Here is a 16,103-nt window from a genome sequence, read left to right as displayed (position 1 = left end):
AGGGGTCTGGAGAACAAGTCTTATGAGGAGTGGCTGAGGGAACTGGGGTTGTTTAGCCTAGAGAAAAGGAGGCTCAGAGGAGACTTTATCATGCCGTAGTTACCTTAAAGAAGGCTATAGCAAGCATTTTTATATCCTGTAAGCATTTTTTTCCAATATTAAAATATTGGGTGGAAAAGGTGTGGTTTGCCTGACACAGTGTCACGGGCATGTCATATCACGTGGCAATGGCAGGTTGCTATTTGCGTTGGCTGGTGAGGACACAGGCTTTCTTGGTGGCTGTAGTCGTCGTGTTCTGCTGCAGCACAGAGGGACAGATTGAACTTTCTTGGCAATAACACACCTTCTGGCAATAGGCAAGGATGTGCCTCGGGCCAAAGCTCGAGTTTGGTGTCAATCTGACATATCAAGCTCAGCTCTGCTTGCTGACTGGCACGTTTTTTTATTGTTTCTTATAAGGTTATGCCTAAATTATCCTATTCTTGATTACACCTGCTTCTACCTAGTTGTATTTCTCATAGCACATTCAATGCTACAAGTGCCTCTGTTTCCTTGGTATTCAAGCCTTTTAAAATTGGTAGACCGTCTTTTCTCTGGTATTCTTTAGCCAACTCCAGAGCCATCAGTTCTTTTAATCTTTTTCCTAAGTACATTCTTCCTGCATCCTGCTCATTTATTTGCTTTCTCTAAACTCGCTCCATGTTGTCTGCATCTCTCTTAATGAGGTGTCTTGAAGTGAATGCAGGATTCCAAGGGTGATTATCATTATTCTTTTTTACCATGCGCAGCAAACAATGCTGGGAGACCCTGGTATTTATAAGGACCTTGTGTTGGATGATAAACAGGGAAAGGAATGATGCCCTCACCATGTCATAACAAAATGCCTGTGTGTTTACTTTGGTCTTTGCTTCCGTAAATCATTGCAACCTTTTGTCTAATTTGCTATGCACCTTCACCCTGAGGTCTTACACAGCCTGAATGCATGCTGAATTCCACTCTTCTCCTGAGCAGAGGTTTTCATGTGTTCATTTTCTCATTTCACCTGACTACATTCTTCCAAAGTGAATTGTTTGTAAGTTATTTGTTCAGTGGCGTTTTCAGTAAGGATGCACCAAAGGCCAGTAGTGATGGGGCACTGTACTGGAGAAAGCAAAAGAGGGGTCAGCATCTATGGGAAGTTTGGTGACACAGATGGCAGGTTCTTCCAATTGCTTTTCCACAAGTGTTTGAAGAACTTTTTTCTATGAATATTCAAAAAGTAAACTGTGTTGGCTGGTGATTAATTTGGAAAACCATGTACTGCTGTTAGTCTTCCCTGACCAGGGGAGCCTGTATACACTCCAAGCACCAAGACAAACTGATCCCCTAGGGCACCCTGTCTGTGAATCTCTCTTGAAACTGCTTAGAGGGTGTCAATAGAAGATGAGTGCTTCGGAGTTTAGGGGAGTTCACTCCAGGCAAATTACTGGGAATCATTGTCAGTAGTCACTGAGGTCTCAGAGAGAGGAACTCAAAAAGCAAGCACATGTGAAACAACAGCCCTACAGTTATCCACGCATGAACAAACACTCATTGACATATACTTTTTCTGATACCAAGAAATCATATTTTTGCTAATATACAGGCACAGAACTGTACCAAACACACATTAGCTGCTCCACAGGTTGTAGATGCATAGGTCTTTTGCAAAGCCTTGTATCTCATCCAGAGAGCAAGCTGTGTCAGTGACGGTACTTGTTGCTGCTCACTGCTGTGTGTAATGATGATGTGAGTGCTAGGAAAAAGATGAAAACTTGAAGAAGGAATATATTTACCTTTATTTTTAGTTTTCCCTTTCCTGTCCCAGTCCCCTTTCTCTGGCCTCTTTGGGATGTAGAGCTAGAAAGCTGGGAAACTTTGAGAAAAACAGAATTCAATTTTTACATTCCTTTTCCTTTTTTTTTTTTTTTTTTTTCCCTCTCTGAATCATTAGTGAAAGTCTTTTTGTACTAAGTTTAAGAATCCTATAATAATAGCCACATTTCAGTACTTCAGTAAGTGCACATTAGATAACTATGTACAGAAAATGAAGTTATGTAAGTAAAAAACTTACAGCATTGGACACATGACACATCTGTACCAAAGGTCCTATATATAGTATATGTGTCTTTGATGACTCGTGGAGCTATATTGCAATTAATGTATGTAAGGGCATCATGGTTATTTCTTAGCTTTTTGCTCTAGAAACATGAATTCCTTTTGTCTGAATTATAATGATGGGTCACTATTTTTATTTTATACTCTGATTTCTAGAAATATGGCCTTCCTTTTTGTTTAGAACTCAACAGCACTGATGCTTTCTATCTTAAATTAATTTCTCTTCAATTTTAGAGGTATGTCAGCAGCCAAAAATAAGCTAAAATACTTTAGTGTGCAGCTCCATCTCTTACTCTAAGTAAATTTATTTTTTTCAAAGGTAAAGATTGTTTTATTTTATCATAAATCCCTGTAACATATTTTCTGTATGCTAACTAAATTATACGGAATGCTTTCCTCTCTCTTAAAGAAGCTGTAAAGTTTAGTTTCAGTGCATTAACTGCTGGAAATATTCAAGGCTGTACTCTGGTAAAGTAAATATAAGTATGGCAGAGAAGGGAGAGGGGATGGGGAAGTAAAGGTTGTCTTGTACCCCTGAGCAAGGCTGTGACCCCTCTAAGGTGACCCATGGTAAGGTGGGAAGATGAATCCCAAGCTTCTGTTGTGTTGTGTTTTGGGCTGTAAAAGGCTATGACCAGGATAGTAACCTGTCTGCTGATGGTGGCTCAAGAGGGGACACCTGCCCTGCACCTGAAGCAGTCATGATGTCCAGGTCCACGTCTCCTGGAGTGCAGGTCCCTGGGAGTCTGCATGAATGAATGATTAGCTCAGGACAAACTATGTGACATGTCCTTGACTGCCAGGTTCTACTTCCCTTTTCTAGGCTGTCAGAACATCTGGCACTTTGGACTTTCCAAATTTTACAGCTAAAGCACCTGCGTGGGTGATTTGGTATGGAGCAGCATCCCCGTGATTCAGTAGTCGCTCCAGGTGCCACCTGAGGGAAGGGGGGCTGTCCCACCTGCTTCTACAGCTGTCCCTGCTGCTGTGCTGCAGGAAGGGTTCCCATGTGTCCTTCTCACTTGTAGTTACTTGGGCATTCCTCATCAGGATGCTGTTCTGCACCTGGCTGGTCTGCTTCCAGCTGCTCTCCTGGGCTCTTGGTGGCTCAGCCAGACCTGGAGCTCCGCATGCCCTGTCCTGATGCAGTACCGTGGCATTGTTCTGTGGCTCCCTGAACAGCCACTGCGCTCCTCTCAGAGGTGGCTGCATTTCACAGGTGGGTAAAGCAAGCCCTTTCCTAGCTGTCAGGTTTTCTGCAGGACAAGCTGTCGTTGGTATAACCATTACCTCTTCCGCCCCCTCCGCTTGTGGGGACAGCTGCCTGTTTGCTGCTTACGTCGTGTGTCTCCTTGAAATCATTTATAACGATTGACTTTTAATTGTCTTTTAATTGCTTGTTCAGCACTCTGCTGTGGAGCACTGTGCCACTTTCTGATGTCAGGGAGGACCAGCAGTGGGATGTCAGGGTGAGAGGTTGCTGTGCTGGTGTGGTGAGGGATTGATCTGAGGTCCTGGGGATGTTCAGTAGCTCCTAGGAGATGTTCACTTTAATAACATCTCTGGGTGATGAGAAGCAGTGGCATGGAGGGACACGACAATGACAGGATGATTTAAACAGCTTTTCTGTGCTGCTTCATCTTCACAGACATCGTAAATCAGATTAGTGTGGGACTGAGGAAAGGAAGGGGGAGAGTAGGGGACAGTGTGGTGGAGGGAGGGCAGAGGGAGCCTACGTTCATTCCGGTAAGCAGACAGGCAGGCTGATCTTCTCCTACACCTTCTCCACCGGGCCCTGCTGTCATCCGTGGAGGAAACACCTGAGTCTTCATGCAGGTGGCATTTCACCCACCCCAGCAGCTTCTTCAGTACCTTCCCTGTCAGTGTCTATCTGCCACCATCTGCTGTCTCATTTTCCTCCTCCTTACCAGAAACCCCATTCCTTCCCACAGGACCAAAACCCTCATTCCTAACCCACATTCCTACCGTTTTTCCTGCCAGAAAATGTTCGCAAATAATCCCTAACCCTGCAAACATCTTTGTGATACCCCGTGTGGATCCCTGTGCAGCAGACACCAGCAGCTGTACCGTGCATTTGTCAGCACGAGGGGTCCCAGGAGCCCTGTGTGGGGACGCTGGCATGTGCCAGCCCCTTGCTCCCCCCATGCTGGCACACAGGGGCTGCCTCCCCTCTCCTCCCTGGCACGCACCCTGCTGGGGGTGGCAGTGTGTGACCCGCTCCTCTCTCCTTACAGATCTCTCGCAACCTGGGGAAACTCTACAGTGAAATGATCTTCGTGAATGGCTTTGTCCACTGCGACCCGCACCCAGGCAATGTGCTGGTGAAGAAGTGCCCAGCCTCTGGCAAGGCCCACATTATCCTCCTGGACCACGGGCTCTACCAGGTGTGTAACTGGGGGCGCTTCCAAGGCCCTGCGGGGCTGCCGGTGGGTGTTGGGCTGGAAAAGCGTACCCAGCTGCAGCCTTGCTCCTCAAAGCCTGCATAAATACATTTTTCCTATTACTACCATAACCCTCCAAGGGCATCTCCTGGCTCTGAGGTGGGGGATAGGGCATGGCTAGTGGGCACAAGGCTTTCCTCCTTGTTCCCTGCCCTCTGCGAACTTCTGAGGGCCGTGTCTCCCTCCCCAGGTGCTGAGCGAGTCGTTCCGCATGGACTACTGCCGCCTGTGGCAGGCCCTTATCAAGGCTGACATGAAGAGGGTGCAGAAGTACAGCCGGCGGCTCGGGGCGGGGGATTTGTACCCGCTCTTTGCCTGCATGCTCACCGCCAGGTCCTGGGAGTCCGTCAACAGGGGCATTGACCGGTCACCAGTCTCAGCCAGCGAGGTAGGACCTGTGTGCCCTCCCCTGCTGCGTGCCCTCCTTCTTTTCGGGTACCTTCCCTGTTCTAACCACGTGTATCACTGATACCAGAGTGATACTGGGCAACCCCTGGCAGCTCCATAGCAAATTCTGCCTTGGCAGCTGAGCTAGAGTAAGCCAGGAATTCTTCTACGCTGTGTGTTATAGCGGCTAAACTTAATCTTCCCGTTTTACTTGTCATGGGCTGCTTAAATTTTGTATGATATTTTAATGGCTAAGTGTTCACTGGTTCTGGCAGGAGAAACATTTGTAGATCAACCTTTTCTTAAAATGAAAAGGAGTGTTTAATGCAGCTGTGCAGGGAACCAGCAAGGAGGATAGGGTGAGGTAGAGGAGACATAAAGGCCTAGTGGGAAGATACGAGAAGGATAATGCATTATCACTATTCATGTAAATGACTATCAGCACTGATACAAACTCCTAAAAACCCTCGGAAATTACCTCCCAATCAGAAACCCTATTAACTTGGAGTCAAGGTTGCTTAACTGCAGATTCTGTCAACTCAATCACTACAAATCTAGGAAATTGCCACTTATATTCTCCCCGCTTTCCTATCCACACATGCTGGGATCCTTCTCACGCCTGCTAGCACTCCTGACACGCACACATTGCCTTAAGAATAGTAGCAGCCCCTGCCAGCTGTGCTTTTTTTAGAGGTGAGCCTATAGTGATGTGATTTCAGGAAATGGACCAGAGTCTGTAGGGAGAAACATGTTGTATCCTATGGTTTGTTCTTATCTGCACACATTTGTAGCAGATAGAATGAAATTAATTTAAGTAGCATTAAAATATCGTTCTGTGAAATCCTCTCCTGGAAATTCCTTTGGGTTGGTGTTTCGTTTTGATGGATGGGGCTGAATTTGCTGTGCTGGCTCACCATTACGTGCAACAATGAGTAGGTTGGATACCTGGGGTAACAGAACCCCCCCTGTAATTTGATTGCTTCCTACCTGAGTTAATTTTCTGCATATCAGAAATAATATAATGACTGTTCAGCAGATCTGTGCTTGATCTGAGGAATTCTGGAGCTGGTAGCTCCAGAAGAAAATTCAGAGACACCACAGTGAATCTACACAGAGCTGGCTCCAGTCCTACAGGGCCAGCATTGAACCTGAGCTCACAAGTGGTGTTTGTCCTAAGCTGGCTCATGTAAGTTATGCAGAGCTGTGGCTGTGGCTGCACGGTGCACTGTGTGGGCTAATGAACTTTGTCAGAGCTGAATTGCTTGTATGGAGCCAACTCTGTTGTCTTGGCCTGTATGACACAATTAATGCTGAAACTGGATAATCCTGCAGCAGATAATGGGGAGCTGAGCAGATTTACTGTGACATTAGGAAATGAGCTGCTGCTTGCCCTTAGTTTAGAGGTGAATTGGAAAGATCGTATCAGCAGCAAGAGCCAAGTGCCCCTGTAGGCAGGTGCCATCAGCACAGAGCTCGGGTGAATGTGCTTGAGGATGGATTGGCAGCAGAGTGGTCTGAGAGACAAGTAAACCCTCCTGATACAATATCTTAGCTGTAGTGTGCTATGTCCAGCCTGGGGCACTGCCTCTTGAGAAAGGTTTGATGAAAGTGGGAGAGGCCAGTGGGGAGCTGCAAGGACTGATGGTCAAGCAGACGCAACTCATGAGCTAAGGCTGAGCAAGCTAGGGCAGAAAAAGTCCAGAAGAGTGCAGGCTGAGGGGAGATGTAAGTGGGATTTTCAAATCTGGTAAAGACAGATTGCAAACAGGACAAGAAATAATGGGTTTAAAGTTCAGCTAAGGAGATTTTGGTAATAACACGAGTAAAGCAGGATCTAATGGCAAGGCCAGAGAGATGCTGGTGTGGATGGTCTGGGGAGGATGCGGGTCACATCACTGGAGGGTTTTAAGAGCAGGCTAGGCAAACGTGTGAGGGTTGCCATAGGTGTGGTTGTTCCTGCCTTGAGCCAAGGCCAGGCAGCTGACCGCCCAGGGTGGCTGCTAGCCTTATCTCATCAGATTTTGTTTGTGTTTTGTTGCATCCTGCAGCAGCCTCTGCGACTGCAGCCAAGGGGCTTTTCTCAGGTCCTGTGGCATAGCTCATTTCTTCCTCCGTGCACAGGCTTCACCCTTCACAGAAAATGACAGGTCTGATGACAGATCTTGTGGTTGCTTTGTGATGTGTACAAACAGCTGGAGCTAAAAATAAAAAGGAAAGAAATAGAAAAGAAAATCTATGCATGGAAAATAAAGTAGCCTCTGCAGTGATGCTGGCAAGGATGAGAGATAAGAATATCAGGAAGGAATTTTCTGCCAAGAAATACTAGAACAAAACATTTAACGTTTAGGAGAGCTAAACATCTTCTTGCTGAAGATTTGTGTGTTAGATTGGTGATGGAGGCAGGACAGAAAGATTTATGTGTCGACACCAAAACGAACATGATGGTGTGTAAACTGGATACACCTCTGACCATCATGGCCTGCACACGAGATTTGTGTGGGTCTTTTCCTCTGTAATAAGTCTGAAGTTCACAAAGGGTGGGTGTCACATCCCGTACCATGAAATACAGACCTGCCATCGCTCACTCCACAGAAGAGAAGGTTTTAGAGCTGTCTTCTCTCCCCCACAGAGGAGCCTCACTCTCTGTAAGAAGTCATTTACTACCCTTTGCATGTGTCTTGCTGGTTTCTGGAGATTTCAGGTGTTCCAGGGACTTTTTTTGGATTTCCTCATATGGGTCTAGATGGACCTGTAGTCTGACACAGATGGCAGTTCTGTGGTCTTTTGGGTTAGCATAAAAGTCTGCACAATGCCTTCACACCTCCACTGAGCTGCACTGAAGACAGGGGACTAAGCTAAGCTTAGAAAAGAGCTCCACTGGTATATCATGAAGCCATCAGTTGCACGGGACAGCAAAATGCACATGGCAGGGAGCAGCCTGCTTGTCCTTGCAGCATGCCCGACCTCCCAGGCAGTCCTGTGGTACTTGCAGCACTGCCAGCATTGGGTCTGTTGAGGTGAGACTCAGTCAGAAAGCTGCAAGGGCAGTAATGAAACGGTGGTGTGGTCTGCCTGGGCCAAGAGCTGAGATAGCAACAAACGCCCTGTTCTCCTGAGAGGCTGTTAATGCTGCCTGTAAGGTGGAGGGGCCTTATCTCACTGAAGGGCAGGTGGAATATAGCAAGAGTACTGTGTGCCTGTGCAGTGAGTGCTGGGGACAGCCAGCTGCCTGCTGCAAAACAGCAGGAAGAGCTCTTTAGCACCTGGCCGAGTCATGGTCTGGCAAAACGCTGTCTCCTCCTGCCAAATCTCGGCTGCGTCTGGACGGGGGTTTCCCGTGCACTCTCAGCTTCTCTCTCCTTTCTTTCTGGCATGGCCTGGCTGACTGCAGGACGTGGAGATCCGGTCCAATGCTGCTGCTTACCTACCCCAGATCACCCAGCTCCTCAACAACGTGCCCCGCCAGATGCTGCTGCTGCTGAAGACCAACGACCTGCTAAGGGGGATCGAGTCAGCCCTGCACACGCGGGCCAGTGCCAGCTCCTTCCTCAACATGTCTCGCTGCTGCATCAGAGCTGTTTCCACGTGAGTGTCTTCTCCAGGCGCCGGGGCCCAGACATGGAGCAGCCTCCAGATCAGGAGGGCTGGCTGCTCCCTGGGGGCCAGGAGCCAGCAGGCCAAGGGCCAGTCCTGAGCAAGGCAAGCAGGGCAGGGCCTGTGATGCTGACCAGGTTCAACCAAAAGTCCATATCATAATGCAACATCACGGGGATAAGGCAGGTCCAGGGGCAAAGGAGGAAGCTGACCTATAGGGCAGGCAGAGTGGTTGCCAGACAGGTCTGTAGGGACAGGACAGGGCTGAGGTTAAGCCAGGAGGTCAGTGTGCTCATACCTAAGTACTCCTCCAGTACTGGGCAGGCACTGAAGGCCCAGGCCTCAGCTCAGAGAATGCTGAGCCTATAAGCAGAGTGTGTGGAGGAGGCCCCAGGCTAGCCAGAGCCATGAAGGCATATTAGGGCCCTCCACTCAGGGCCCTGACAAGGCCTGACTTGGATCTTGACCTCTTACCCTTAGCAATGGACCCTTCCCACTCATTAGAGCATCTGCTGAGGTCTGACCCCTACTCAGTTACACACCTCTTTCTGTGCTGTTCTTGCTGCCATTAGCCTCTCCACAGGGCAGGTGTGTGACCCTGCAGCTGGGGACAGGGATGGAGGTGCAGCCCGTGGGATAAGGTTTTAGGGTTTGGCCCTGTAACCCAGAAGAGGGCAGGGTGCCCATTACAAGCATCCGCACTGGGAAGTATTTGTGGGTAGGAAAGATCTGCCAGTTCACTGCTGCCTGCTTCTGCAAGGTGTCGGGGCTGACTGACGATGAGGCTGGTGTTTAATACCCAGGAATAGGAATCATGCAGCTGATTTCCACCTGTGAGTCAATTCATTCCCCCTACCTCAGGTTCCTCCTCCTTGCAGAAGAAATAACTGCAGTTTGTCTGAATGGTGAGAGAAATGCAAGGTCCAGTTAACCTTTGCTTCTGAAGAAAGGTGGAGAGTTACTTTTCTTGGAATCAGTGTGTCAGGAGTGTTGGACTCCTATGAATGTACTACCAGGAAGGGCTACAGGGGTGTAGCCATGGCCCAGGCTCACTACACGCAGTGGGAAGGGAGCTGGGCTCACACAGGAGCAGGCTGACTTTTCTGCCAGATTTGTGCCAGAAAGGGAATCCCTAGCTCCTCAGGAGCATCTCCTTGGAGAAAAGCCCTACTCCTGGGGGTCCCCACTGGTGGTGATTCTCCAGGAGTGGGACGGTCGCCTCCCCTGAGGGGGGTTGGTTGTACTGGGGCTGCAGGACAGGCTGCCTTCCTGTCAGGCTGCATCCTGCTGGAGCTAACTTGGCTGTTTCTCTGTTTTGTTCTAGGTATCAGAGGAGCAAGAGTCACTCACTTTACAGGAGGGTGCAGATCTCACTCACAGAAGGACTGAGCCTGTGGCAGATCAACCTGTATGAACTCTTCCTGTGGCTGAAGGGGTCCCGGCTGGGGAACTGGGTCACTGCTCTCCTGAGCTGGATGCACCATTCCACATACTGACACGAGCTGGTGGGAGAGGCCTGGCTGTTCCCTCTCTCACTGCTGCTCTCCACGGCACATTTGCCTTTCTGACTGTTTCTGTCTATCCTGTGGGCTATTTTTGGGTCTCGTTCCTTGTTACATGCTGCACTGTCCTTGCATGTTACAGCATTAGCTCTCTCTGTGGCAGCAAGAGGTGGAGTAGGTACCAGGGCTCTGCTGATTTATGGGTTAGGAAAGGGAGGTGTGGAGTACCATGTGTCAGGAAGGGCATGGTGCTTTCTCTCCCCCTTTGAACAGGGGAAATTCCACACAGATTCCAGTGGAACTGCACTGGAAGCAAAAGCCTTTCCTCAGCTCTTTCTTAAACGATCCTAAAAAAATTAAGAGAATCACAGCCCTGCCTAGAATGCCCCAAAACATTTGTCTGACCCTCAGAGAAAGCTGGTATATCCCTTAAAAATCCGATAGGGTTTATATTAGTTATTGCAGAGTCTCCCTGCAAGTGCCTGTGTGTTTCTGGACTTTCCCAGGTCCATTTCTTTGCAGTTGAAGTGGGGGAAGGGGACAGTGGTCCTTCTTCTTTTCCAGGATTCAGGGAAGGCAGGAAGGATGACGACTCAGGGCTCTGAAACTGCTGGTAATGTACGTGTACTGTACAGCGCTGCCACACAGCAAAATAAATGTGTTGCATCAAAGACATTTGTGGGAGGGATGCTGGCTGTACACTCCGGGTGACATTGTGGCCTCTGACCTCTGTCCTGTTCCCATTTCTCCATGGAGTGAGTGATGCCAGGCAGTGCTTGTTAACTCCTTGCAAGTCAAATGAAAAGCCATCTTGCTCCGTCCTCTGCTCAAGAGGTTTGTCCCACGGCTGGATACTCTGGTGCTGTGTCAGATGTGTTGGGATGGGCTGGGGTGTTGTTCTCCTGGAGGACACACCGCTCCTTGCCACCCAGATCCGTGCTGAGCCTGCCTCCTCCCTGGCTGCAGCACATCTGTGAGACATCATCATCCCCGTGTTGCACATCGAGCATTTCGCCTCGTCCCTGCCCATGACATCTCACTGCTCCTGCCTCTGATGAAAACCTGCCACTTGCTCGGTGGTGCAAGTGACGGGTCTGATGGGTCTGATTCTGCAGCTATGGGATGGCCACTAAGAAGCCCTGCCCAGAGGCCTCTCTTATGCCAGCCGTACTTGGGATCCTGGGAGACAGCCCTGCTGCTTTTGAGGATTCCTGTAGTCCGCAAGATGGAGGTGGCTGCTGAGATCATTTCAGCTTTTTCATAAACGGTCTTGGTGAAAAGCGGCTTACGTGCAGGGCACAAAGGATGGGCTGGGAACACCCCTTTGCTGCCAGCAAGCTTGCTCAGCAGAGGTGTGTTACTCGAGCACCAGGCTGTGCCTGAGTGTAAGTCCCAAGAAGAGTGTGTGCTGTCTCCATTTGCATGCAGTTTCCCAGTCTGCACAGGTGACTCCTCACCTTGCAGCATGTCCGCTTGGGTGTGAGGGGAATCAGGGGGCAGAAGTGGGGGTTTGTGTGTCTGTCAGTCCTCAATGGCTCTTTTTGGCCCTGTGGGAGAGGGGAGGGATGTAATGCACAAAAGGTACCTGGCTGCATGAGTGTTTGGGCATGAGGAAGGAGGGAGTGGGGAAGCGTGGCTTACAGCAGCGACTGCCTGCGTGCCCACGCACAGACAGCTGCCTCGGGGCTGTCAAAAAGTGGTGTGTGATTGGCAGAGCTGTCGATGGGGAATGACTGAACGCGGGGTTTTGGTCTCCTATGCAGTCAATTGCCTGACCCTGGTGTTAACTCTCTGATCCCTTCCCATGAGGGGGACAGAGGCAGGAGTGACGTGCTGCCTCATCTTTGCTAAGAGCAAAAAAAGAAGCCTAGGTAAGACCAAATGTCCTTGCAAAGCTTGTCCCCAGCCTGTGCAGTGACAGATCAGTGATTCCCCATGCTTGTGGGTTGTGCAACGGTGTCAGGGACTGGACTGGAGGTAATTGCAATGGTGAGACTCCTGAGTCAACAAGGAGTCACAGGGTTAGTGGTCCTGCAGCCTGGATGTGAGTAATCTTTGCTTATGTGAGCAGTCCTGCTGAATCAGTGCCTCTCTTGGGTAATTACAGCTGGGAGGCTGGCTGCTGTGGGTGGGCCTGTCTTGTTCTCTTCAGAGGTAGAGCTCTGCTTGAAAAATTGCTCAGGTGCACTCAGGGAAGTCTGGGAGACCCTCTAGTGATGGTGACCCACTGCGCAGCCCCTTGTAGCTGCCCCTGCAAATCTCCTTACTTACCCACGTCTGTGTATAATGCCCAGAGCACTGCTTGGGCCTCTCAAACATCTGTAGGAAAGCTCATCCCTCAGCAGGACCCTGCTCATGCAGCACCAGCCACGCAACTGCTAGCGATGCCGCTTTCAGGGTGCAGGCTCTAAAAGTGGATGGGAACCAGCGCTCCTCAAACTCGTTTTTGGCAGCAGAAAGCAGGGTGGATTTGAAAGAGCTTTGTCTATTGACATTATTCTCTGCCGGGAGGCTGCGGGCTGCGGAATTAGCAGTGGGGCTCCTCAGTCAGTTTCGCTCAGCTCTCACCATTCCCACAGTCAATCAATGAGGGTTTGCCTGAGGAAAGAACAAGCAAACACCCCGCGTTTGACCCTTTAACATTCCTGCCTTGTCTTTTCGCTGAAAGCTCGCAAAGGTGAATGTGTTAAAAGGGTTTTGAAAAGACACCTCCTCATCCCAGTTGTGGTTGTCAAACATGGGTAACCTGGATCAGCTCTGTGCACTTGGCCTTTCCTTGCAGCCTGAATTTATTGGAGTTCTCACCACCAGCAAATGCCAGCTCTGCTGCTCCGCTCGCAGGCGGCATGGGGGCTGCGCTCTGGCTGGGTTCAACTGTGAATGAACTGAAATTTCACAGTGCTCCCGCATGGTCCAAGCACTAAGCGCATGTCGTGAAGCAGACTCCTGAACCCACAAACTCCTTCTGAGGACTGATGAGGGGTGTGGTTGAGCTGAGGCCAGACACCCCAAAATGATGGGCAACTTTCAGCTCCCGTGGTGTGAAATCCTACGTTGTAACCTGGTAAAGTCTCACTTCTGAATGTGCTCTGAAATGCTGAGGCAGCAGGAGCCATTTCAGCTGGTACTTAAACATGCATCATTGGGTTGGCTGGAGGTGGAAGGGGGATAGTCAGGGTAAATGGTGTTACCAAGTAAAACTGTGCAGGAATTTAGGGTAGGAAGTGAACAGGCTTTTTTTGTATCCACCTGAAAAAAAAAATAAAGCATTAGTCCAGGCTAACCAGCACAGCCTTTACCTAACACATCCAACGAACTTTAATGATGACAGGTAGGTGGCATACAGATTTGCAGATCAGGGCTGCAGGGTGCCCTCTGCCATCTCACAGGGACGCGTGAACCCAGTGCAGTCGCAGCGTAGAGGCTTTCCAGATGAATCACTGCTCGCATCCCATAGCAAATACACCGAGCCCGGCATGCAGCCTGGCCAGCACCAAAGTCATTCCCTTTCCAAATGACTCCCCTGGGGTCACTGGGGCTGCTTCCTAATGCATCCCTAGGCAGAGCTCTTGCCCCCTGCCACTCTTCTCTCCATGTCCTCCCCCCATGTGTGTCCCTGGATGCGCCACAGCTGCTCCGTGCTCACTGCCTCAAGCTGTGCCAGGTGCAGTCAGCCTGCGAGGCCCAAAGGCTTTCTGCTCCTGATCGCCAGTCCTTGGGCGCTGCCAGATGGATGGGGCAATGCCCATCCTGCCCCTGCCTCCTGCAGGAGGAACCAGCCTCGGCTGTTTTGCCATGGCAGGGTGGTGGCCAGGCTGTTAATAGCAGTGGTGGCAGTCCTGTCAGGCAGCAGGCAGCTCTTAGAAGGGCAGTGTGAGGATCTCTGTGATGCTGCATGCTCCCAGCAGTTTTATTTTCCTAGTGTGGGTTGGGGGTTTGGGGCTGGGACGGGAAGAGGGTTGAGGAAAGGAAAGAACAAAAGTATAGAAGTGCTCCCCCCCTCCCTGTTTTGTTAGTAAATACCAAAAAACAGCGTGACTGTAAACTCATTTGTGATCTTTAAAAGCTTCTGGGTTGCTCTGCCTTTTGTTTTGCAGGTCACCCAGACACTGGCAGGCGCGCTGAAGGGTTCCCCCTCACTCCCACAGCCCCACGTGCCACTGCGGCGCGGCGTGATGCTGAGTGAGGCGCAGCCCTTTGCAGGCAGCTCTGAGCCTTTTTTTGGCTCCGTCTCCGTGGAGCTTTCATGTGGCTGCTTCTCTCCCTCCCCCAGCCGGGACTCGTGGGCTTTTCTAAGCTTTTTGTTCCAGCCGGTCAGCCAGCAGCCGTCTCTTGCTGGGGATGACAGGCTGGCACATGCGAAGCCCCCGGCTGGAAGGGGATGCTGGGCCTGCCTCGGCTCCCTGTGGTGCGGGGCTGAGGCGGCCTGGCCCTGCAGGGCAGCCTTCTTGTCCACCTGGTGTGGGGCTGGCCCTCCATCAGCCCTACCAAGGTGCCCAGGAGCTAGGATCATCCTCGTCACTCCAGGAGTTGCTCAAAATCTGCCCCAGACTGTAAAAGAGCTGGACAGCAGGAGAGTGGCATTAGTAAATCATAAATCATCCTCCTGAGAAAAATCATCCTTCCCAAGTGTTGTAGAGCTGACCACAAGGCCTCCTGCCTTTTTACTCTGGTAAGTGTCACTAGGACCTTCCTGCTGAAAAGAAAACCTACCAGCAAAGTCACGGCCCTGCTGAAAAGGAGCAAGGAAGGGTTGTAGAGGTTGTGGTAGACCCCACACAAACATGAGCTCACAGTGCACTGTCACTGGGACCTGTGGAAACCACATCCAGGGCTACATCAGGAGCGTGGCTGGTGAGGCTGCTTGTTGTCCTCTGCTTGGTGCTGATGAGTCCTCACCTGAACCAGCACCCTCTTTTGGGTCTCTCAGGTTGAGAGAGATGGGCTGCATCTGATGGAGGGCTAGTGGCATGGCCAGGACCTACTGCCCATAGCCTGCAAGAGAGATGGGCTTGTTTAGGCTGGCAAAGAAGCAGCGAAGGGATAATCTGATAACAGCCAGCAACTCTCTGAAAGGGAGTCAGAGAGACAACAGAGCCAAACAAGGGCTGGCGGCCACAAGTTATGGCTTGGACAGTTAGATTCGACACAGGGAAGAACTTCCCCACCCAGGGTTTATCTTTGCTCTGAAGTGATACCCAGGCCAATGCTTGCCAGCTATTTCACTTGCAGACTGGGGCTGTGAGCTTGGGTGTCCCAGCCAAAAGCCAGGCTGGGTAGCCCACCTTGCAGCTTGAATCAGTCAGGAACTTCTCAGATCCTTCCTGGGTAAAACCCACGTGTTGTGGTGCTTTCATGTGCAGGGGCTGCATGCTGCTCTCCAGGATCCTTCTGTGGGCCCGTTCGTTCGCACCAGGGCTGCCTCAGGCTTTAAACCAGGAGTAAATTCTGCGTGCATACAGATGAAGGCTGCTTGACCGAGCTGGAGGGATGTGAAGTGACCTTTGTGTAACGGGAATTGGGGCCCACGGAGAAAGCATTAGGTATTTCTCCGGCTGAGGGCATTTGGTCTTGTTCTGCCAAGAGCTGCGCCCAGCTGAGAGACCTCTCCTGCCTGGCCTTGGATCCTTGGGAGGCTGCAGCCAGTTCTCCGAGGGGTAGCGATCCAAGTCTCTGTCATCTTCAGGGATCACTGCAGTGTGTTTGCCCTCGGCTAAGCTTGAAGGAGCCCTGCAAGCTGCAGCTCAGACAGGAGATGATTGTGCACTTATCTGTGCTGCTTCCACTGAACCTGTGACACACTCGGCAGCACCAGCCTCCTCCTGCAGGAGCCTGAGTGCAGCTCAAGGTGACGTTTTCAAAGGGGAACAGCCTTCCTGGGTTGGCTTGTGTGACCTGGAGAGCTTCCCTCTGGTTTCAGTCCTCCATGGCACTTCAGATCAGTGACAGTGTCAGACCACTGGCTGTGGTCTTTGCACAGATTTCACCTCGACCCAACTTGGCTGTAACCCAGATATTTTGA

General features: G+C 50.5%; 1 protein-coding gene across 1 annotated transcript in view; it reads left to right on the top strand.

Moving 5' to 3' along the window:
* Positions 1–10,679, top strand: part of ADCK1 (aarF domain containing kinase 1) — a gene marked incomplete at its 5' end in the record, with an annotated part of 76,333 nt that extends 65,654 nt beyond the window's left edge. Inside the window, 4 exons of the mRNA XM_084286932.1 lie at positions 4,392–4,541; positions 4,789–4,986; positions 8,377–8,570; positions 9,904–10,679. Of these exons, the coding sequence (XP_084143058.1) occupies positions 4,392–4,541; positions 4,789–4,986; positions 8,377–8,570; positions 9,904–10,075 (714 nt within the window). The 3' untranslated portion in view covers positions 10,076–10,679. The remainder of the gene's footprint in view (positions 1–4,391; positions 4,542–4,788; positions 4,987–8,376; positions 8,571–9,903) is intronic.
* Positions 10,680–16,103: the final 5,424 nt, after the last annotated feature.

This window comes from Netta rufina (assembly GCF_964035555.1).
Source record: "Netta rufina genome assembly, chromosome: 5".
In the NCBI taxonomy this organism is placed as follows: Eukaryota; Metazoa; Chordata; class Aves; order Anseriformes; family Anatidae; genus Netta; species Netta rufina.
The sequence above is the reverse complement of the archived record's forward strand: the minus strand, read 5'-3'. Positions and strand labels throughout refer to the sequence as shown.